General features: G+C 36.5%; 1 protein-coding gene across 6 annotated transcripts in view; it reads left to right on the top strand.

Annotated features, from left to right (window-relative positions):
- The window catches only part of GABPA (GA binding protein transcription factor, alpha subunit 60kDa), a 32,814-nt gene extending 14,768 nt beyond the window's left edge, over positions 1 to 18,046 (top strand). For 4 of the 6 annotated variants that reach the window (XM_005861208.2, XM_005861209.2, XM_014535573.1 and 1 more), the window contains exons 5-10: positions 728 to 973; positions 6,945 to 7,139; positions 8,915 to 8,968; positions 9,878 to 10,018; positions 10,573 to 10,765; positions 14,407 to 16,032. In XM_005861208.2, the coding sequence (XP_005861270.1) occupies positions 728 to 973; positions 6,945 to 7,139; positions 8,915 to 8,968; positions 9,878 to 10,018; positions 10,573 to 10,765; positions 14,407 to 14,635 (1,058 nt within the window). In that variant the 3' untranslated portion in view covers positions 14,636 to 16,032. Of the gene's footprint in view, positions 1 to 727; positions 974 to 6,944; positions 7,140 to 8,914; positions 8,969 to 9,877; positions 10,019 to 10,572; positions 10,766 to 14,406; positions 16,033 to 17,118 lie in introns of those variants that run through there. The other 2 variants (XM_014535575.1, XM_014535572.1) reach the window with 2 other exon arrangements.
- Positions 18,047 to 22,938: the final 4,892 nt, after the last annotated feature.

Genomic DNA, 22,938 nt, shown 5'->3' with positions numbered 1-22,938 from the left:
CTCAGTCCCAATTGGCCGGACCCCAGCAGCAAGCTAACCTACTGGTCGGAGCGTCTGCTCCCTGCTGGTCAGTGCATGTCATAGCGACTGGTCAACCAGTCGATTGTCTGCCCCCTGGTGGTCAGTGCATGTCATAACGAGTGGTTGAGCGGCCTTAGCATATTATCAGCATATTATGCTTTGATTGGTTGAACAGACGACCAGACACTTAACATATTAAGCACTTTAGGAGTAGAGGCCCAGTTCATGCATGGGTAGGGCCCCTAGGCCTGGCCAGCGATCAGGGCCAATCAGGTTCCCCACCTCCCTGTCTCCTCCTTTCCTCCTTCTCTCGCAGCCCGTGTGCCACCACTGCGCAGTTCCCCCTGCCTCCCCGCCTCCTCCTTCCCTTGCTCCCTCAGCGCCCTGTCACCACTGCTGGTCATCCGCCATGTTCCGCGCCACCTCCTTGTGGTCAGCGCACATCATAGTGTGCGATCGAACTCCTGTTCTTCTGGTTGAGCTCCCGAGGGGACACTTTGCATATTAGCCTTTTATATATATAGAATACCAAAGTTCTATTGAATTGTTATTTTTATCATTTAATAGGACTCTTAAATTCTCTAGACAGATTGCTAAACATTTAAAATGGAGTTTTGCTCTACCATTTTAGAACATATAACTCAACTAAATTTTGTTAGTGAATTTCATGTTTTCATCTGGATATTTTTTTAATTCACTGTTAAAGGAATTGAACCAAAGCTCAACATCCTTGAAATTGTTAAACCTGCGGAAACAGTTGAAGTAGTCATTGATCCAGATGCTCATCATGCTGAAGCAGAAGCACATCTTGTTGAAGAAGCTCAAGTGATAACTCTTGATGGCACAAAACACATTACAACCATTTCAGATGAAACCTCGGAACAAGTGACCAGATGGGCTGCCGCACTAGAAGGTTATAGGAAAGAGCAAGAACGCCTTGGGATACCGTATGGTAAGAAAATACATAATTACGTGTTAGGTTGAATAATGAGAATTAAGCTTGACATAGAAGATACTAGGGTAAGCTATAATTTGTTTTAAATGTAGAATTTTTAGGGAGAATATTGATTTTCTGTATTTTTCCTTTTTTTGGACCATAACACATGATGGACAAATACTGTCCTGGGTGCTAAGAATACAAAGAAGTACAATCCGGCTTCACTTAACAATGGGGGTACATTCTTAGAAATGCACCATTAGGCAATTTTGTCATCGTGCAAACACAGAGCGCACATGTACAAACATACAGGCTATAGCAGTGACGGCGAACCTTTTGAGCTTGGCGTGTCAGCATTTTGAAAAACCCTAACTTAACTCTGGTGCCGTGTCACATATAGAAATTTTTTGATATTTGCAACCATAGTAAAACAAAGATTTATATTTTTGATATTTATTTTATATATTTAAATGCCATTTAACAAAGAAAAATCAACCAAAAAAATGAGTTTGTGTGTCACCTCTGACACGTGTGTCATAGGTTCGCCATCACTGGGCTATAGCCTGTCACACACTTAGACTGTCTGGAATACTCTGTTGCTCCTAGGCTGTAGACCCATAATATATCATGTTACTGTACTGAACACCAGTTGCAATTGTAACATAATGGCAAGTATTTGTGTATCTAAGCATAGTAAAGGCACAGTGAAAATATGGTACAGAAGATAGAAATGATACACACGAGTGGAGTTTGCAGGACTGCAAGTTGCTCGTTGGGAGTCGGTGAATAAGTGGTGAGTGACTGTGAAGGCCTAGGGAGTTACTATACACTATTATAGACGTTGTAATCTCTTTACACATAATTCACCAGAAAAGCTTATTTCACCAATAAATTAATCTTAGCTTCCTGTATCTTTATTACTTTTAATTTTTTAAAACTTTTCAGCTCTTTTGTAATAGCATGTAGCTTAAAGAACACATTTTACAGCTGTACAAAAATATTTTCTTTAGATCCTTCTATAAGCTTTTTAAATTTTTTATTTTAACTTTTTAAACTTTTGTTAAGAACTAAGACAAACACATGCATTACCCGAGGTCTGCACAGTCAGAATCATCATAATCACTGTCTTCTACCTCTACATTTCATCCGTTCTACTGGGAGGTCTTCAGGGGCAATAAATACCTTCCATGGTGCTGTCATCTCCCATAATAGCAATGCCTTCTTCTGGAGTACCTCCGAAGGACCTGCCTGCGGCGTTTATTGAGGAGATGTCACTCTTTTTAGAAATATATCTATCGTGGTTTGCTTTTTAAAAAAATTTTATCATAGGTTTATTTGTAAACATAATGAACATTCCTCTCTGTTAATGGAAACCTTTCAGTGTTGAGGTTCATGTTTTCAAAGTTTTTAAGGAGCTTGTTGAGGTCTGCAAAAGCTTCTAAACCCTTCACTGTCAGTTTTTTCGGGGTTGCTTTTTCTTCTGCAGTTTCCTTTTCTCTTGCTGCTTCTTTAGCTATGCGTTCCTGTGCCAGATCCAACAACTTCTCATTAGTCAGTTCCTTGGAAACCACCTCTAGGAGCTCCGCGGTGCCCTCCTCTTCCACACCCAGGTTAAGGCGTTTGCCATCTCAACCATGGCTGTTGGCTTTTGCAGCTTTTGTACCACACAATGTTAGAATCATTAGAGCGTCACTAGGTGATAGGAATTTTTCAGGTACTGTTATAATCTTATGGTACACTGTCATAAATGTGGTCGATTGTTGACTGAAGCATCGTTATGCAGCACATGATTGTATGTAAAAAAAAGTATACCCTTAGGGTATAAACAGTGTAGTTGCAGTGAGAGAAGGTAGATGAAAAGAGGTAATTTCCATAATGATAATGTGTTTTTAAACTGTTACATGCTATTAGCATCTCAAACAGGTCATAGTGGGATTTATTCTAGACAAAGAAATTATTGCATAGAGAAGGACATTCCTGACAGGGAAAGTATGTGGAAAACTGGGAAGTGGGAGTGTGCATGAGTAGTGAGGAGAGGTAGTGGATAAGAAATTGTTTTGTAGCTTATAAAACCCCAGTTGGAGTGTGTGTGGGAGGCAACTGATTGTGTTTCTCACTTACATTGATGTTTCCCTTTCTCTCTCTCTCTCTCTCTCTCTCTCTCTCTCTCTCTCTCATTCTTTCTACCTCCCTCCTTCTTTTCCTTCCTTCCTTTCTCTAAAAATCAGTAAAAGCATATTAGGTGAGGATTTAAAAAAAAAAAAGATTGTCAAGTGTTATTATGTATAGATTTGTTTCTTGGGTCTCTTAAACTTCTCTGAAGAATTGGCCAAAAATCTCTCAGGAATAGAAGGTTGACATGAGGAATTAGGGTTAATGTGGATGTGAATGCTGCATTTTGGAAGTGGAAAGGGACATGGAAGGTGGGAAGGTAGAGAGGGTATCACTCCTCAGTTTTTTTAGATTTTATTTTATTTAAAACTAAAGGCCCAGTGCATGAAATTTGTGCACTGGTAGGGTCCCTAGCAGCTGCTGGGTGCTGCCCGGGGCCTCCCTCCCTTTCCCCAACTGGCCCTGCCCTTTCTCCCACCCCCTGGTCGAACTCCTGGAAGAACACCTGTTGAGGGACAATTTGCATACTATGCTTTTATTATATAGGATAGATTTTTATTGATTTCAGAGAGGAAGGGAGAGAGATAGAAATAATGATGAGAGAGAATCATCCATCTGCTGCCTCCTACATGCTCTCTACTGGGTATCGGGCCTGCAACCTGGGCATATGCCATTGACCAGAATCGAACCCAGGACCCTTCAGTCCGCAGGCTGACACTCTATCCACTGAGCCAAACCGGCTAGGACTCACTCCTCAGTTTTTAGACTTTTTTTTACTGAGATCAGTTTTCTCACTCTGTGCTTTGTCTCTCTCCCTGGTTTTCACGTGTTTGGGGATGCTTCCATTCAGTTGGCTCCTGAGAATGAAGGAGAGGCCCTGCAGGTACTAAACACACCAGATACTTTAAATCAGTCTCCACATGTTTCACTTAAACCTCTCCTGCCAATTGGAACCACCATGACCTGAGCCAGTAGGGGTTCTGTAGGCAGGAATACTTTCACTTAATTGTTATTCTCCTTGATAGATCTTTTAGGTTATAGCTTTTCCTACTTTGCTGGCTTTTCACTCTGCTTATTGTCTTCAAAAAATTTGTGGAAATCTCCCAAATCATTTCTGATATTTCTCAGCTATATTCCTATGAGTTTTCATCTCTTAAAAAGTCTTTTACTATCATTTACAGGAGTCTTTGAGAAAAGAAGCAAGCATAGCCAATTAGTAATGTCAAACCAGAAGTACTGATATCCTATATAATAAAAGGGTAGTATGCAAATTGACCAAATGGCAGAACAACTGATCTCTATGATACGCATTGACCACCAGGGGGCAGATGCTCAATGCAGGAGCTGCCCCCTGGTGACCAGTGCGCTCCCACAGGGGGAGCACCGCTCAGCCACAAGCTGGGCTGATGGCTAGTGAGTGCAACAGCCCGCCTCTGCAGTAACACTAAGGATGTCCGACTGCAGCTTAGGCCCGCTCCCCACAGTCGGACATTTCCCGGGGGCTCCCAGACTGTGAAAGGGCACAGGCTGGGCTGAGGGAATCCCTGCCGCCGCCCCACGAATTTTGTGCACAAGGCCTCTAGTTATTTCAGAAAACAAATCAGACTATTTCTATTTTCTCCTAACTTTTTAGATCTTGGTACTTTTTTGTTTCCTTTTATCTAAAATGAGCTTTCATAGACTTTTGTTAATCCTCACCTGAGTATATTTTTCCATTGATTTTTTTTTTTAAGAGAGAGAGTGGGAGGGAGGGGGAGAGACAGAGAAACATCAGTGTGAGAGAGACACATCAATTGGTTGCCTTCTGCACACCCCAACCTCGGCTGGGGATTGAGCCTGCAACCAAGGTATATGTCCTTGACTGGAATCAAACCCGGGACCCTTCAGTCCATCGGCCGACACTCTATCCACTGAGCGTAATTAGCTAGGGTGCTCTCTTAAAGAGAAGAATGGTCTAGCATAGTTTTTCTAACCTTCTGCACCCCCTCCTCTCTTATTTTTAAGTAGTATTCAAATATAGAGCCACTTGTTTCTCAATTTCTGTCTGTTTCCTTACTCCACTTTTATTACCTGGTCCTGCTCTTTCCTTTTTCTTGTACTCAGTTTGAATTCCTCTCCCACCAGTTTCTCCTTTGTGGCCAATCTCTAGAAGTGATTTTGGCTCAGTTTGAAAAAGTCACAGGTGTTACACTGCTCTAGCCCCTTAAACCTTACCACAGACCTTTGTATTCGCTGCTGTTGGACTGGGCAAAACTACTTTGAGTTGCTCCTTTCACCTTGGCCTGTTGTGCTTTTAATGAATACTTCCTGACGGTGTTCAGGCTTTCCTGCACTCACAATGGATAATGTGAGATGTCTCTTTGCTTCTCCCTGTGCATTCTCCTGCACAGATGCTGGTACTATGGAGGGCTTGTGCCTATTACTGCTTTGCCTTCACCTTGCATGTATTTTGGGGTCCAAGGGATAACTTATCTCCTGGTTTTATTGTAAATATTAATGGATTTTTTGTTTTGCTCTCTAGTTGCTTTTATTTTTATTTATTTATTTTTTAAATATATTTTATTGATTTTTCACAGAGAGGAAGGGAGAGAGATAGAGAGTTAGAAACATTGATGAGAGAGGAACTTCGATCAGCTGCCTCCTGCACACCTCCTACTGGGGATGTGCCCGCAACCAAGGTACATGCCCTTGGCCGGAATTGAACCTGGGACCTTTCAGTCCGCAGGCCGACGCTCTATCCACTGAGCCAAACCGGTTAGGGCTCTAGTTGCTTTTAGTGATTTTTTTTTTTAAATTCAGAGAAATTTAAAACTGCTGCTATCTTCTCAGAATCCTCCTTCCTTAACTTCTTTGTGAAAAATCAAAATAATCAATTCTGTGGTTATTAGTCCTGTATTCTTATATTGATTATGTTCATTTTACTATAAATTGGCTCTTGATAAGTACCTAAATGTTATTTTTATCACTTATTTTCATATTGAATAGCATGCATCTTGATGGCATATAACCACTATCATTTGGATTGATCATCTCCATGCATCAATATCTATACCAAAATTAATTCAGCTAGTATTTATTAAACCTCTCTGGGTAGAATGCTGTTAGGTCCCAGGGATACAACAATGAAATATTTATATGTGTTGGCCATTTTTTCATTTGTGAATTTAATCAATAAAAAGTGATGAGGACATGAAATTACTTGGATTCACCTTTTGTAAATTCAACAAATGTATGCACAAGGCACTGTAAGTTTTGAAGATAGAATGGTTCACATGACACAGTCCTTGTATTTAAGACCTTAATGAATTATAGGGGAAGAAAGCTAAGTAAAGAGGCAGTTAGCATGTTATATGGTAAGTGCCACCATAAGGGAAAATGCAGAGCTGCCAGCTTTTTACAAGAAGTGGAAGGGAGGAATGAGTACTTGGTTCACATTTTGGATAAGTTAGCTCCTTAGAAACTCCCCCCGCCCCCTTTTTTTTTTTCAGTGCACCAAATCCTACACTGCTACAGGACAATTTTTTAAACTTGGATATCTTAATCCATAATCACATATATTATTCCAGTTGGCCCACTGGAGAGCAATTTAGCATTTTGTTTTTCTTGATAAAATTTCAGACTAAATGATGTATAACCATGGGAATCCATCAAAAATTTAGATTAAGAAATTGAAAAATAGCTACCAAGAAAATGTAGCATAAAAATCTTTTTACTTTATATACTGTTTATTTACTTACTTGGGAGAAAAAGGCTGTTTGGATTGTGTGTGTGTGTGTGTGTGTGTGTGTGTGTGTGTGTGTGTTGACAAGTTAACTGTAAATGTATATAATATCTAAGATGAAAGTAGGCTAATGGTAATATTTTTTCTTTTTAGATCCTATACAGTGGTCTACAGACCAAGTCTTACATTGGGTAGTTTGGGTCATGAAGGAATTCAGCATGACTGATATAGACCTCAGCACACTCAACATTTCAGGACGAGAATTATGTAGTCTCAACCAAGAAGATTTTTTTCAACGGGTCCCTCGGGGAGAAATTCTCTGGAGTCATCTGGAGCTTCTTCGAAAATGTATGAATTGGAGTTATTATCTATTTACATTGTAACTTAGGTTTAATTTTATTTTTTTACCTTTGTTATCATAATTGCTTATTTTATTGATAATAGCAATAATACTTAACATTTATTAACTGGATAAGGCTGTGGTAAGAGTTTTATATGTATTATCTTATTTAATCTCTGTATTAAGGCTGCAAATCACAGAGTGCCTATATGGTCTTATTATAAACTTTCAAAAACCTCTCTCTGTCCATGTTGTGCCTTCGGTTTTGAGAGATCCCAGGAAAAAGATGAAACTCTTTCTGAGAATTAGGGCTTAGAGGCTAATCTTATCGGTTGGTCATGCCTGTGCTATGTAATGGTGACTCTCTCTTTTGCCTTTTTAGGCTAGGGCACCTTTGTTCATTTATAGTCACAAATAGAACAGTTTCCATTTCAGTAGCACCTTTTACCTCTTCAAGGTACTTTTATAAAATTTGGGGGTGAGGGGGAAATCTGCCACAAACATAAGGCATGGATTTTTCTTCAAGGCAGACAGCAGTTCTTGGGGAAAATACTCAAAACTAGGAATCTGGATAAAGCGGTAGCATCTTCAGTTTACTGAAAAATTAACTATGTTTCAGGCACTACGTTCCTGAAAATATTTGCTTTTAATCCTCAGGACAACCTCATGGTAGGTTGAGGATATCTCATTTAAACATGAATTAATGTTCAAGTTAGTTGAATAACTTAACCAAAGTCACACATCCAGTGAGCGAGTGCTCAGATCAGAATCCAGATCTCTCCTAGGCTAGTTCCATGTCGTTGTTTAAACTCCCAAACTCAGGACCCCCAAAGAAAACTTCCATCTGACAGGTGGGATTCAGACTTCTTTTTAGTTCCCCAGCCCTTTCCAGCTCTGTGTGTCTGGAACTGGGTCCTGGCATGGTGCCCTAAGTAGAACTGTGTTGGGAGCCCAGGTCTCAGAACTCACTGTCAGTACACATATGATTGCTGGTGGGTACAATTCAATTTCAAGACAGAAGCTTCGGAACAATAATGGGCAGTAAATAGGCTAAAGTAATAGAGATTGGGAAGCATTCCTCTTGTTCGAGAGGTAAAGAATAGCATCTGAGTAAGGAATAGCAATAGATGAGTAACGAATGGTTCTCTAATGGGTTATGTTAGGGCCGTTTACAATGTACTCTTATGTTGGGAGCTATATTTGTAGACATGTTAAATTATCTAGTTCAGTTGTGACATTTAGGACATTTACAGTTTTATTGAAAATGTATCTGTCTTTAAAGCATTATCAAATTAAAGCAGTGTTATTAAAAAGTGGATATTAGAACAAATTATTAAATTATGAAGATTTCTCAGATCATCTTGAGGGAGCCTTTTTGAAGAGTATATATATAAATAATTTCAATGTGGTATATAGTCTCTTTTCTGATCTGATAATGAAGATTTTCATGTTTTACATGGTTTTATATAGATAGATAAATAGATTTAGATATAGATATTTACATTAGAAATTACTCTCTGAATAATGAACTCTAAAAGAAATTGAAGCTTTCCCTGCTACTTCTCTTAAAAATATCTGTTCGTTATAAAGTGATTATCAAATATTTTTTAAAGTTATCATGCCAGTAAGTTTCAATTGTTTAATGTTTTGCTTTTTTGTTTGTTTGGTTTTCCTTGTAATTGTGGAGTTTCTTATAAAAGGATCAAATTTATTAAGTTCAATTTTACTGGATTGGGGTTTACATTCTGGTTTTAAATGAAAACAAATTATTTGTGTTCTTCAGATGTATTGGCAAGCCAGGAACAACAGATGAACGAGATAGTTACTATTGATCAACGTGAGTATTCATGCCCATAATATACGGCCCATTTATCAATAAGAAATGTTTCCTTTATTCAGTACTGTGAGGTAGTAAAAAAAAAGAACAAACTAAATATTTATGAAGTATTTTAGATATACAAAGAAAAAATAAACGATAACCACCATCTATATACCATAACACCATACCTATTAAAAACTAAATCTTTATATGTAAAATCTAAACTTTACCAGCTGTAGATCCCATTTTAAATGACTATCCTGAAGTGGATGTTTATCGTTCTATGTAGATTTTTACCAATTATGTAACCATAAATACTTTATAGCATTGTTTTGCACATTTAAACTTTTTGGGTAAAGGTATGAGACTTAGCCAGGTTGATACTTACTGCTTGATTTCATTCATTTCCACTGCTGTATATTCAACTTTGTCAACATCACTGAATAAGCATTTGTCAGAATATACATGAGATTCTCTGATTGTAGTATCATCAAGTTTCTACCTTTTCAAGCTTACTAGGTATTACCAGTTTTTTCCTCAAAGTGGTGGTATAAGTTTATACTCTCATCAGTAGTGGAATGTGAGTCCTCATTTGTCCACATTTTCTCCAGCATTTGATAAACCAGTTTTAATGAACAAATATTTTAAGACTGTATATACATCACTAAGTTATTTAAAAAATAAGACCAACTCTTACTAAGTTGAGATTCATGAACCGTAATGCAAACAAACATCATACCTTATCCTTGGAACTTTTTTTGTAACTTTGTTTAAAACTTATGGATTAAGGTTTTTTGAAATGAGGCCTTTTGTTGATGTAATTAGAGGGGCATTCGTTAAACTTAATTGCATTTTATGTCTTTCAGTAGTTTTTTTCCTGCTTGTATTAGAAGTGGAAACAGTTTTTTCCCTTGTCTTTATTTGCAGCTGTCCAAATTATTCCAGCATCAGTTCAGTCTGCAACACCAACTACCATTAAAGGTATAAACAGCAGTGCAAAGGCAGCTAAAGTACAAAGAGCTCCAAGGATTTCAGGAGAAGATAGAAGTTCACCTGGGAACAGAACAGGTATTTTTGCATTCTCGTCTGGTATTTATAATATTTATCAAATTATGTATATTTTGTTTTATTTCACTACTAGAGGCCCAGTGCATGGATTTGTGCACCCATGGGGTCCCTCAGCCTGGCCTGCAGGGATTGGGCAGAAACCGGCTCTCTGACACCTCTCAAGGGGCCCCGGATTGCAAGAGGGCGCAGGCTAGGCTGAGGGACCCCATTGGTGCATGATTGGGGCCATGGAGGGACCGTGGAAGGGCTCCAGGGCGATTGGCCGGACCCCAGCAGCAAGCTAACCTACCTGTCGGAGCTTCTGCCCCTCTGGTGGTCAGTGCATAGCATAGTGACTGATCAAACGAATGGTCGGACACTTAGCATATTAGGCTTTTTATTATATAGGATGTGAAAATCTGAGTATGGCCTATTTCTCTGGCAGTGCTTAGACAGTTTTTGGAAAAAACTGTGCTTTTAGCATGGTTGAGCTAAAAACCAGAGAGCCTGTTTGTTGCCTTTTGCCCTCTTTTAATTCATAGCACTTTGGTCAATGCTTGTCCCTGTCAATTTAGGAAATAATGGCCAGATTCAACTGTGGCAGTTTTTGCTAGAACTTCTTACTGACAAGGATGCTCGAGACTGCATTTCTTGGGTTGGTGATGAAGGCGAGTTTAAACTAAATCAGCCTGAACTGGTTGCACAAAAATGGGGACAACGTAAAAATAAACCTACAATGAACTATGAGAAACTCAGTCGTGCATTAAGGTAAGATTTATTACTTTTTAAATATCAAGCTTTTCTAAAAAATGGCTCCTTCCTCTAGGTGTGAACATTGTGATGTAATGGTGTTAAAATCCTTGACTTGTTCATAAGATGTTTTATATATATATGCTGAAATTTTTCATACTTATGTTAAAAATGGCTTCTTAAAAAGATTTTTAGTAATAATTTTGAGGTACATAAGAGGGTTTTTTTACAGATTATTCTAAGATTATTTGCTTTTGTTTATCAGGGAACGCCTTGGTTTCTTCTTTATATCTGAAGGTTAACTGTTAAATAGATTATTCTTGGCTGGCAGTTCTTACCTTTCAATATTTTGAGTGTCATTCCACTCCAGGCCTGTCCCGTAATCTGCTGGTAGCCTAATAGGGAAAAGTTACTTGTTTTCGTCTGATTTAAAAGCATATACTACTCTGTTTAAAACCAACATATTTAATCTTTGAGGTTTCTATTATTTACATAACAGATAAAGATGCTGTCATTTGCATAGGTGCGTTGAGTGTAAACTTGAGCAAATATGCAAAATGTTGTCTTTTTATAATTGGATGCAAAATGGTGGCCTGTTTTCCTGTTTTTTTCTCCCCCTACAATCTGCCTAAATCTGAATATCCAACCTTTACGTTGATAGAATTGAAATGGAATAAAATTACTTATAATTTCCCCTAAGTAGTATAAAATTTTTTTGATGTAATTGCTATAAGAAATTATGTTTGCTACAATGATGGAAATTCAGTGTGTGTTTTTAAGTATCTGGGAAGTAGTATATATAGGAATATCATAGAATTGTGTCTTTTAAAAAAATTATTTTTGAAGAGTGAATGTAGTAAAGTAGTTCTGCAATTTACTTCTGTATTTCTAAATATCATTTATGTTGCTACTTCACATTTCCCTTGGATATTGTGTATGAGTTTCATAGTGAGAGATTATGATCATGATGCCTGTATCTGTCAACAGTAGAGTGAATAAATAAATAGTGGTATACAAGAGAATATACTGTGTACCCATGAAAATGAACTGTTGTTGCTACAAGCACTGATACTAAACCTCATAATACAATCTTCAGTGAAAGAATTCGGATCCCCCACCCCCCCCCCAAATCCAGACCCGTTCATATCCTATATGAATGCATTTAGATAGTAAAGTGCAAAAAGCAGAAAAACTAAGTTACAGCATTTAGGATGCATTTTTGGCCCAGTCGGCATGGCTCAATGTTTAAGCGTCGACCTGTGAACCAGGATCATGGTTCAATTCCCGATCACATTTTTGAGTGGTAAGACTATAAATAAAAGCACTGAGATTACTATCATGAAACAGGATTGTGTTTACCTTTGGGGTGGGGGAAGTGATGATTGGGAGGAGCCATGGAGGGGATTCGGGGGTGCTGGCAGTGTTGTTTCCTGACCTGAGTCATATTTAACAGGTGAATGTGCAATTTGTAATCACTGAGTTCACTTTTTTGTCCTTTTTGTTTGTGTAGTATATTTCACAATTTAAAAGGTTAAAAAAATATTTTTTTTTAAAGAGGGAGGAAATAAATCATGACCATGAAAATTCAGGGATTGTGTACCTTTCAACTTTCCTCATTTTAGAGAGGGGACAAATGGAATGAATTGGTGGTGGTTGTGTAATTTATCTACTAGATTGAAGGAAGTATTAAGTAAAATTAAAACTTGTGTATAAATTTTTTATCACCTCTTGCCAAGAAACTTAAGACTATACCAACTTAATTTTTCTCTTTGAAATATAAAACCACTTCCCTTCTTCATTTTCCTTTTTTCTATGGTGTCTGCTTGTACAGCCTTACATATTATGTAGAAACTAGAGGCCCAGTGCACAAAATTCGTACACTGGTAGGGTCCCTAGCGGCTTCCAGCTGCCGGCCCCATCCCCTGATTGAACTTTCGGATGACCTCCCGGTTGAGGGGACAATTTGCATACTATGCTTTTATTATATAGGATTTCCTTAAGAAATTGAAATGCCAGTAGCATTTTAAACTGGATGCCAAGCATTTGGTGGTTTGTAGACTGAGATCTAAATTATGTATTAACGTAATTGACACAAAAGGAAACACAAGATTATAGCCAATGTTATATATCTTACCGGGGGGAAGTGAACATGACTATTCTGTTTTTGCTCTTCTGCATTTAGGGAAAGATGACATGATTTCCTGTGTTTAGGTCAGTCATTTCATTAATGGACTCAATTAAATGGAGTGACTTTTATAATAAAATCCTGCTAAATATGGTAGTTTATACCATTGGTACTTTTGCAAATGTTCCTTTTGTAATTTACTAACAACTTTTGTCAAATGGGTGTAAATAGTCAGTATAATTTTAACACAAAGGCTTCACAGTCTGCCGGCCCACAAGTATTCACTTAGGACGCCCCCCCCCCCAACCCTCCTTTATTGGAATTGGAATTGGCAGGGCATAGTGGTAAATAAAGTCTGTTTTCCGAGTTAAATATAAATTCTGTTCTATTTCCATCTCCATAGAAAGCAGCAATAAACTAGACTTCTAGAGCAGTGGTTTTCAACCAGTGTGCCGCAAGAATTTTTATGCTATACCTATTTAGTCAGGGGCACTGACCTCTTTTCCCTTAGATTGTCAAATAAAAAATGACAACAGCCAACACAATAGCCGTTTGGTGTGACTGAATCAAAATTATAACTTTTTTTTGTCATAATGGTAAAACGTACTTTTTGGTGTGCCTCAGAATTTTAGTAATTTATGTGTTCCATGAGATGAAAAGGGTTGAAAATCACTGTTCTGGAGTGATTTCCCCAAGGCTTTGAAGCATTGTTTCTTAATGATGTACTTCCCGTTTTTCTGTGTTGTTTCTTCTATCCTGTTTACTTATACTTTTTTTCTTTTTTACTTATTCTTTTGAGGTTCCCTATTGGGTTTGGTGAATTTCGCAGAAAGGAAAGTCTTTACATATTAACTGAAGGCATGGTTACACAATATAGGGTTTTGTACAAGACAGGAAAGAAGTGTGGACATTCCAACAATCCATAGAATATATTAAAAATTTCTTCACATTATATGGATTCTTAATTGTTAACATAGCTTATATTTTATAGAGGATTATGTGCTAGTTATTGTATGCTTAGGCACTTTGCAAAGGTAATCCTTTTAATCTTCAACAGTTCTATGAGGGTAAGTACTGTTTAAAATCTTATTTTATAGAAGAGGAATAAAAGCTTAGAGAAAATGTGGCTTTCTTCTGGTCACAAAGGAAATTATAAGAAAAGATGCTAGATTTCAAATCTCAGCATTCTGATTCTAAGCCCCTGTCCATAGGTTCTGTTACTGCTCCCAAACTTTTTTGTTTTATTTAATAATGTTTCCTTTTAAATCAGTGTTTTATCCTAATTGTGGAAAACATGCTTTGAAAATGTAGTATGTAAAGTTTTGGAGTGCTGAGCATTGAAATTTTAGTAAGTAATGTTTTGAAGTTTCCTTGCATAGTAACATTAAATATTTCTATATAACTTCCATGTTAATTTCTGTTATGATAGATGCAGTATTCTCTTAGTCTTCTGCGTATGGAAGAGTATGAAATACTGTGCAAAGCCCAAACTCTCTTTTTTATATAGTACTGATGTGTTTTTCTCTTTTTAAAGGTATTATTATGATGGAGACATGATTTGTAAAGTTCAGGGCAAGAGATTTGTGTACAAGTTTGTCTGTGACTTGAAGACTCTTATTGGATACAGTGCGGCAGAGTTGAACCGTTTGGTCACAGAGTGTGAACAGAAGAAACTTGCAAAGATGCAGCTCCATGGAATCGCCCAGCCTGTCACAGCAGTAGCCCTGGCTGCAGCTTCTCTGCAAGCAGAAAAGGATAACTGAGCCCAGGATCTGCTGGGATTTCAAGGTCTTTCTTAACTCTGAGAGCACGCATTGCTCTCACCTTTATTACTGAATTTGAATCTTCCTTTATTTCTGGACTGTACAGTCTAATGCATGATTTTTTTTATAAATATTTCATACTCTTGTGAATTTGGATCTTTTTACTTTGAGCATATATTTTAGAATATGTTACAGGATCACCACAATGGCTTCAGTATGAAGGCAGGTTCATTGTGGGTAGTTTGTTAACAGTCAGGAAAGCTAAACTGGTCAGTATTAATGTCTAGCCCTACCAAAAATAGCCAGCAGCATCTGAGGATGAAAAATAAATGAAGTATCTTCAGGAAACAGTCTGGCTTAACTATTTTTGAAAGTATAACTGTTTACCCTCTCTGCTGCTTTAGATGTTGCTTTACATAAAACCAGAAAATGGGACTTTAACAGCTAAAGCATGTGTGCCTGTTTCATCTAATCAGGCAGAGCTAAAATAGTCATATCAAATAAAAGTATAATATTAATAAATTACTAAACTAATAGTATCAAGTTATTAAAGTAATTTATATATTTGCAAGCAAAGGACAAAGAAGTCAACTGGCAGAAGAGCAGTGCTGAAGAGGGAGACCCAGGTTTAAATCTGGCTCAGGTTTCTGTATAGATTCATAATGTCAGGTCAAGAATTTAAATTATTCTAAGAGAGGCATTGAATCTAATAAACCAACTATTACAAAAATTTTGAAATGATCTCTGTTTTTCCTGTCAGAGATCTAAAAAACCGAGAAGGTATACCTCAGCCAGAAAATTGGTTTGGCTTCTCTCTCTCTCTCTCTCTCTCTTTTTTTAAATTACTCTTTCATGCTGATTTATTATGCAGAGCAGCTTACTTACATGGTCATTGTGTTTCTGATGAAATGAAGACTTTAAATCAGTCATCAGTACTTCACCTTTCAAGATATTAGGAAATTATTTGCAAATAGTTTAAAAAGAAAATTTTACCTCCAGTACAGGCAGTTTTCTCTTAAAGCAAAATTGTCCATTTACTTAATTTTCTCCTTTTGAATATTTACATATCTGAGTATACAGATATCTGTATACATGTCCACTTTACCATTTCCTATAAATACAGGTATACACATATATGAAGACATAATATTCAGAAGGAAAGATATTTCAAAAGGTAATAACTCATTTTTTTAATCTTAAAAAATTAAATAATTCTTTTATATATGAAACTCTTTACTTACCACAAAGCTAACACTAAGCAGAAGTGGCTAGAAATATGTATCTTTTTTGTTTGCTTGCTCGCTCTCTTTGCTATCTTTTGTTTTGTTGTTTGTTTTAAGGTATTATGTACAAATCCTCATGTGAGATACTGGCAAATAACTCCTAATCCTCTTATAGCAGAAGATTTATTCTCAAATATTACTTTATGCACCTTCTCCCTCATCATTTACTTTAAATTCATCCCTCTAAACAGCTTTATAAGGGTTGGTTAATGCTTTTGACTAACCAGGAGGAAAGGGCCATGGTAAGGTAGGCAACATGGCATTGCTAGCAGTTGCTGCCATCAATATACGAAATAGCATTTGGAATGAACCACAGGAGACAGGGCTCTTAGGAACAAGGAGGAGAGGAGAGGTCTATGATCTCCTTGTCTGATAACCTCAAATCATAATTTTCAGTGCTGTGCTATAGGGCTACAAAGTATAATGTCGGTCCATTTATATGACTGTATTAAGTCCTTTAAGACTCTGCAGTACACACCTAAAAAAAAATAAAGTTTGTAACGTCCCACTGTTACCATTTTATAAACACACACAAAATTGACTGACAAATTATTAGTATATATTGGGTGCAGTGGTTGCAAAAATATCTGAGTAGACTAGCAATAAGAAATAATAACAAAAGCTCTACTTTCAGATAACCAATAGCTAAAAATAAGGTTTCATACCATCCATTTATGGCCTAGGGTCGTGGTTGGCAAACTGCGGCTCGAGAGCCACATGCTGCTCTTTGGCCCCTTGAGTGTGGCTCTTCCTAAGCCTTAGGAGTACCCTATTTAAGTTAATAACAATGTACCTACCTATGTAGTTTAAGTTTAAAAAATTTGGCTCTCAAAAGAAATTTAAATCATTGTACTGTTGATATTTGGCTCTGTTGACTAATGAGTTTGCCGACCACTAACCTAGGGAATTGACAAATCCCTTATAGTTCTAAAAAAATTACACTATTCTGATATATTTTCAAGAGCTTAAAATACTTGACTTTTGAAATGTTTTTAAGGTGACATTATGTTAACCTTTTAGCCAGGATGGCAGACTTCCTTTATATCTCAGTTATAGGTGTGTGTGTATACATTTTTTATTTTTTTAAAGCAAGGAACACTCACATTTCTTTTAGATCCCTAAAGTCTCAAATTATTATTTCTTCTGTAGCATTTCTCAGATGCTTAAAAACAATAACACATTCTCCATTTTTTTCTATAAGTTTTTATTGCTCATTATAATTTGAACAGAGACATTTCTCATACATGATCACGCCCTTTTCTTTTTTCTCCTTTGCCTCTTATCATTTTATGCACCATAACATAGGTAGTTCCCCCAATTGATTCAAGAAATTTCTGTTACTTTGTGTCAAGTTACGGTAAACGATTTTCACTGTCCTTGTTGAGGTTACAGAAAGTCAGGTAGACTTTTCCCATATTGAAAGATTATGCAAGAAAATATAATTCACACTATTCATTCTTTGTTATGTTTTTATGTATGAATTTTTCATAGGAGAATTTACAAAATATTTAAAGGAAGAAAGATAAAATTATACCTTAAGTACAAGAATAATGAAATGTTCACTTTCGTTTTAAAACTTGTTTTCCACATGAGGTTCTCACTGAGCCAACTTTATAGGTATAGAGCTAGCCTGAAGTTTAGAGATTTGTGTTGGCATCAGAAAATCAAATTAGGCAGAATTGCTCTGTGTGGTTGATCTTCACATGAATCAACTAATTATATTCATTTTGTATCAGTCTATGTCAGTTAATTAGGAAAATTTGTTTAGTTGTTTTTCTCCCCTGACGAATGGTGAAACTCAAGTATGATATTTCTTTAAAGATTTGTACCTCCAGATATTTACAGCAAGGTCTGCTATTTTCCATATTCATCATTTTATGCTACTGCCTTTAAAAAGAACTAGTGTATCTTTAAAATAGCACAAAAATGTTTTTAAATTCATAATTGCAAAACAACCTGTGACTGACTAAATGTCTTCATATCTAGGAAGTGTAAAAATATTGATATTTAGTGATGTTTCACTTGCTGCCAGAAAAAAAAAAATTCTCAATTTTTTGTAAAAGGGAGGAGGATTTTTGCATACATTTTTACTCTTTAAATAAAGACACTTATACTGTCATAATAACAATTATGTATTTCTTTGTGGTTTTTATTTTTTTTGTAATTTTACATAAAACAGTTATTTTCTATTTTTACTCAGATAAAAATATTTGTGCATAAAATGTAAAAATAGTAAAATGAGAAAAATAAAACTATTATACATTATATTTCTGTGTTAGAAGTTTTATTCCTGCAAACAGTCTCAAGTTATAGGGATATTTGGTTGGATGAAAATATGACAGTTCACACCTGATGTATATATCATTCTCACATACTTTAAAACCCTCAATTTGTGAAGAACAGATCTCATGAACTAAAATTGAGTGATAGAGTTTAGTCTTTAAAATGAATTAATGAATGAATGCATGCATGCATGAATGAAACCCCATCCACAAAGCCAAACCGTTGTAGAGTAACTGAAGAAATGTTAAGACTGAGTATGTCAAAAGGCAAGCCAATGATTATTAAACTAGAAATTCTTAGTGAAGTCTATTTTTTTTTTTATTAAAAAAAAATCACTTGTCCATGTTGGCTGAGTGACAGCAGGATGCTTCAGCCAGGACTGAAGTGTAGAGGAATCAAAGAGGACAGGAGCAAATGGCTTGTGCTCTTGTTTATGGCCAAGCAGTCGTCAAGACTTCGGCATACCTGAAAAAGAAATCAGTCTGAGTGAAATAAGTTGCTTTAAAAACACAGTCTAATTTTACCTAGTTTGAAGTGATGTATATTTGTTCTCCCCAAACACTGATAATATATATATATATATATTTTTGGTGGGACTTTAAACCTGAATTTGAAATTAAGAACATGTTTAAAATGCTTAAAAAAATCACTTGTCCATGTTGGCTGAGTGACAGCAGGATGCTTCAGCCAGGACTGAAGTGTAGAGGAATCAAAGAGGACAGGAGCAAATGGCTTGTGCTCTTGTTTATGGCCAAGCAGTCGTCAAGACTTCGGCATACCTGAAAAAGAAATCAGTCTGAGTGAAATAAGTTGCTTTAAAAACACAGTCTAATTTTACCTAGTTTGAAGTGATGTATATTTGTTCTCCCCAAACACTGATAATATATATATATATTTTTGGTGGGACTTTAAACCTGAATTTGCAAGTCAAGAACATGTTTAAAATGCTTTCTTATGCATAACCCATGGACACAGACAATAGTGTGATGAAGGCCTGGGCAGGGGGGTGGGGTGGGCTATAAGGGGTCAATGGGAAAAAGGGGACATATGTAATATTTTCAACAATAAAGATTTAAAATAAAAAGATGTTTTCTTTTTATTACTAGTAAGCTGCCTGACTTAGAACATGGCATATAAAGCTTTCTGAGGTGAAGGACAACCTTTTTATTTCCAACTGGTCACAGACTGAAATTTTTGTAAAATAAAAAAAAATGAGCCCTAACTGGGTTGGCTCAGTGGACAGAGTGTCAGTCTGCGGACTGAAGAGTCCTGGGTTCAATTCTGGTCAAGGGCACATGCTCCGGTTGCGGGCTCGATCCCTACCTAGTAGGGCTCTGCAGGAGGCAGCTGATCAATGATTCTCTCTCATCATTGATGTTTCTATCTATCCCTCTCCCCTCCTCTCTGAAGTCAATAAAAATATATATTTTTTAAAAAATTGAATTAAAAGGGGCAGAAGGAAATGGGGAGTTGTTTAATGGATACAGAGTTTCAATTATGCAAGGTGAAAAAGTTGTGGAGATTGGTTGCACAGTAATAAATGTACTTAATGATACTAATGGGTAGGTACACTTAAGCATGGTTAAAATGGTAATTGTATGTTATGTGTATTTTACCACAAATTTGTTTTTAAATATGAATCACTAGAATTTTTAAAAAAAAAAATGTAATTGACCAAATTAACAACATGGGGTGGGGAGACATGGTCATTCATCTGAATAGGTGCAGAAAATGTGTAAAATAAAATTCAGTATCCATTTATGATAAAAACTGAGCAAACCAGAATTAGAAGGGAACTTGACAGGGAGTATCTGAAAAACCTACAGTTAACATACACAATGGTTTGTTTTTCTCCTAAGATTTGGGGAAGGCAACAAGATATCTGCTGTCACCATTTCTATTTAATACTGTACTGAAGATCCAACCTATGAAATAAGTAGAAAAAGTATGCATACTGTAAGAAATTAAACTCTTTGCAGGAGACAAACATTGAAAATCCTAAAAAATAGATAAACTACTAGAATTGTTAAGTGAGTAAGGTAAGGTCCACGGTCAATAGACAATTCAGTTTTGTTTCTACATGCTAGCAACATATAATTGGTAATTGAAATGTAAAAGCTATCACAGTACAATTAGAAAACATGAAATACTTAGGGACAAATATAACAAAATTTGTACAAGACTTGTACAATAAAAACCACAGAAATTGGTAAGAAATGAAAGAAAATCTAAGTGGATGGAGATATACCATAATTGTGAATTGGAAGACTCACTTTTATAAATGTTAATTATCCCTAAGTTGATGTATAAATAATGGAATTCAAGTAAAAATTCTGGCAGTCTTTCTTGTAAACAATTTATGTGTCAAATTTATGTGTGAATTCAAGTGACCCAGAATAGCCAAAACAATTTGGAAAAGAAAAATTAGAGAATTTACACTATATAAAGCTTTGCTATTTAAAGCTAAAGTAACTAAGATGTGGTATTGAAATAAAGGTAGACAATTCAATAGTTTAAAGGATAGTCTTTTTTTTTAAAAAAAAAAGTCTTTATTGATTTAAGAGAGGAAGGGAGAGGGAGGAAGAGATAGAAACATCAATGATGAGAGAGTCACTGATTGGCTGCCTTCTGCACGGCCCCCACTGGGGACCAAGCCCGCAACCCGGGCACTTCCCCTTGACCAGAATCGAACCTGGGACCCTTCAGTCCACAGGCCGATGCTCTATCCATCGCGCCAAACTGGCCAGGGCTAAAGGATAGTCTTCAATGTTAGAACAACTGGATATATTTATGGAGAAAAATGAACCTCAATCCTTACCTCATATGACATATAAAAATAAGATGGATAAAAAAATGGATCATCAACCTAAAAAGGAAAAACTCTAAAACTTACAGAAGTAAAACAAGAACATTTTCATGAGTGTCGGGTAGCAAAGTTTTTTTTAGATAAGACAAAAAAGCGAAGTCCAGAGATAGCAGTAAAATACACTACAGCATTTTTAAAAACCTTTGTTTTTTGAAACTTTAAAGTGAAACATGGTTTTGGAACAAATACTTGCAATGCATATGTTTTGCAAAGTTCTTATTTTAAAAATACAAGAAAAAAAACTCATGGACGTACACAATAGTGTAATTGTGGCAGGGGCATGGGGTGGAGGTGGAAGAGAGGGCAAATGGGAGGTAAATAGACAAAATATATATGGAACCCTTTTCTTAACAAGAAAATGCAATAACATGGCCAAAAGATCAGACACTTCCAAAAATATATAAAATAGCCAATAAGCATATAAAAAGTTCAGCATTATTAGTCATCAGGAAATAAAATCACAATTCAGTATCACTACCCATTATAACTGCTGAAAGCTAAAAGTCTCGCCACGCTAAGTGTTGGTGGTGACAAATGAACATCAGGCAAATAGCTGGTGAAAATGTAAAATAGCACACTACTTTGAAATAGTTTAACACATTTTTGTCACAACCTAGCAGTTCTAATCCTAGGCATTGACCTAAGAGAAATAAAACATAAATCCACTGCAAGACCTGAACATGAATACTTATAGTAGTTTTATTCATAATGGCCCCCAAATGTAAACAAATGTCTTTCAACAGGTGACTGTATAAACAAATGCAGAATACGCAGTGGAAGTACCACTCAGCAAAAACAAAGACGGAGCACAAGAAAAATGTGAGAGTTGATGAGCATATCCTACATTTTGCTCTGCATTACATCGGTGGACAATTTGCCAACACTTGTTTAAATGGACACTTAAAATGGGGCCACATGGCTCTGTAAATTACAATAGAGTTAAAATTGAATTACTAGAGAAACGAAATGAAAAAAGATAAAAAATACCCACTTTTAAAAAATTAGTAGGTTCCACAGACATAAGATTTCTCTGTCAGATTGCTATAATTGCTTCAGTACCTGTCCTTGTGTCCTTGTGGAGACAGACCACAAACAGTTCACGGACTGACACTCATTTGCAGACTCCTAGTCCTATGATACCAATAGCATGAGGAAATGAGTTAATATCCACTCCAAGAATTGCAAACAAAACCGTATCCCAGGACTGCAGCTGTGCAGTAGCAAGGAGGCTGAAACTGAGTCCAGAGTCCACTTGCTACACTAAGTCACAGGACTTTGTTATCCCAGATGAAGGGGTTCCATAAAAGCACCAGTCCTGTCCAGGGTGTCCCCACGGGAGCTACGTGTACCCCCAGGGTGTGTCTTCTAATTTCCCGTAGCTGCCAGGTGTATAGGACACTAAAGTTCTGGCAATGTACTCCATGTAAAGACAGATCTCAGTTAAGACTGATAAGTTGAGGGAGTTCTTTAAATAGATATTGGGTGTAGTAGGGTCCATGACATAGCATTAAACACAGAAGGAGCCCAGTATAAAGGAAGGACTATGTTGGATAGGCAAGTAAAGAGAGAAAACAGAAAAGAGGAGAGAGGATAAAAACAGCCAGCATGTGTCTTTAATTGAGAACATTAATCATGTTCTATTTTTAAAAGCAGCCTTGGCTATGGCGTGCTAATATTTTAGATGTAATGAAACACCAAGCATTAATGTTTTTATATACATTTGTTGTGTTATGTGCAAGTTTAAACTATTGAGTTAATGTATTATTATTTATCCTATATAATAAAGATGTAATATGCCAATGGTCGTTATGCCATGAAGTGTTATTACCAACTGCGAAACGACCGGATTATGGACCAGCAGGAGGGTGGGG

This window comes from Myotis brandtii, unplaced genomic scaffold, assembly GCF_000412655.1.
Source record: "Myotis brandtii unplaced genomic scaffold, ASM41265v1 scaffold146, whole genome shotgun sequence".
NCBI lineage: Eukaryota > Metazoa > Chordata > Mammalia > Chiroptera > Vespertilionidae > Myotis > Myotis brandtii.
This window is presented reverse-complemented; position numbering and strand designations above follow the sequence as displayed.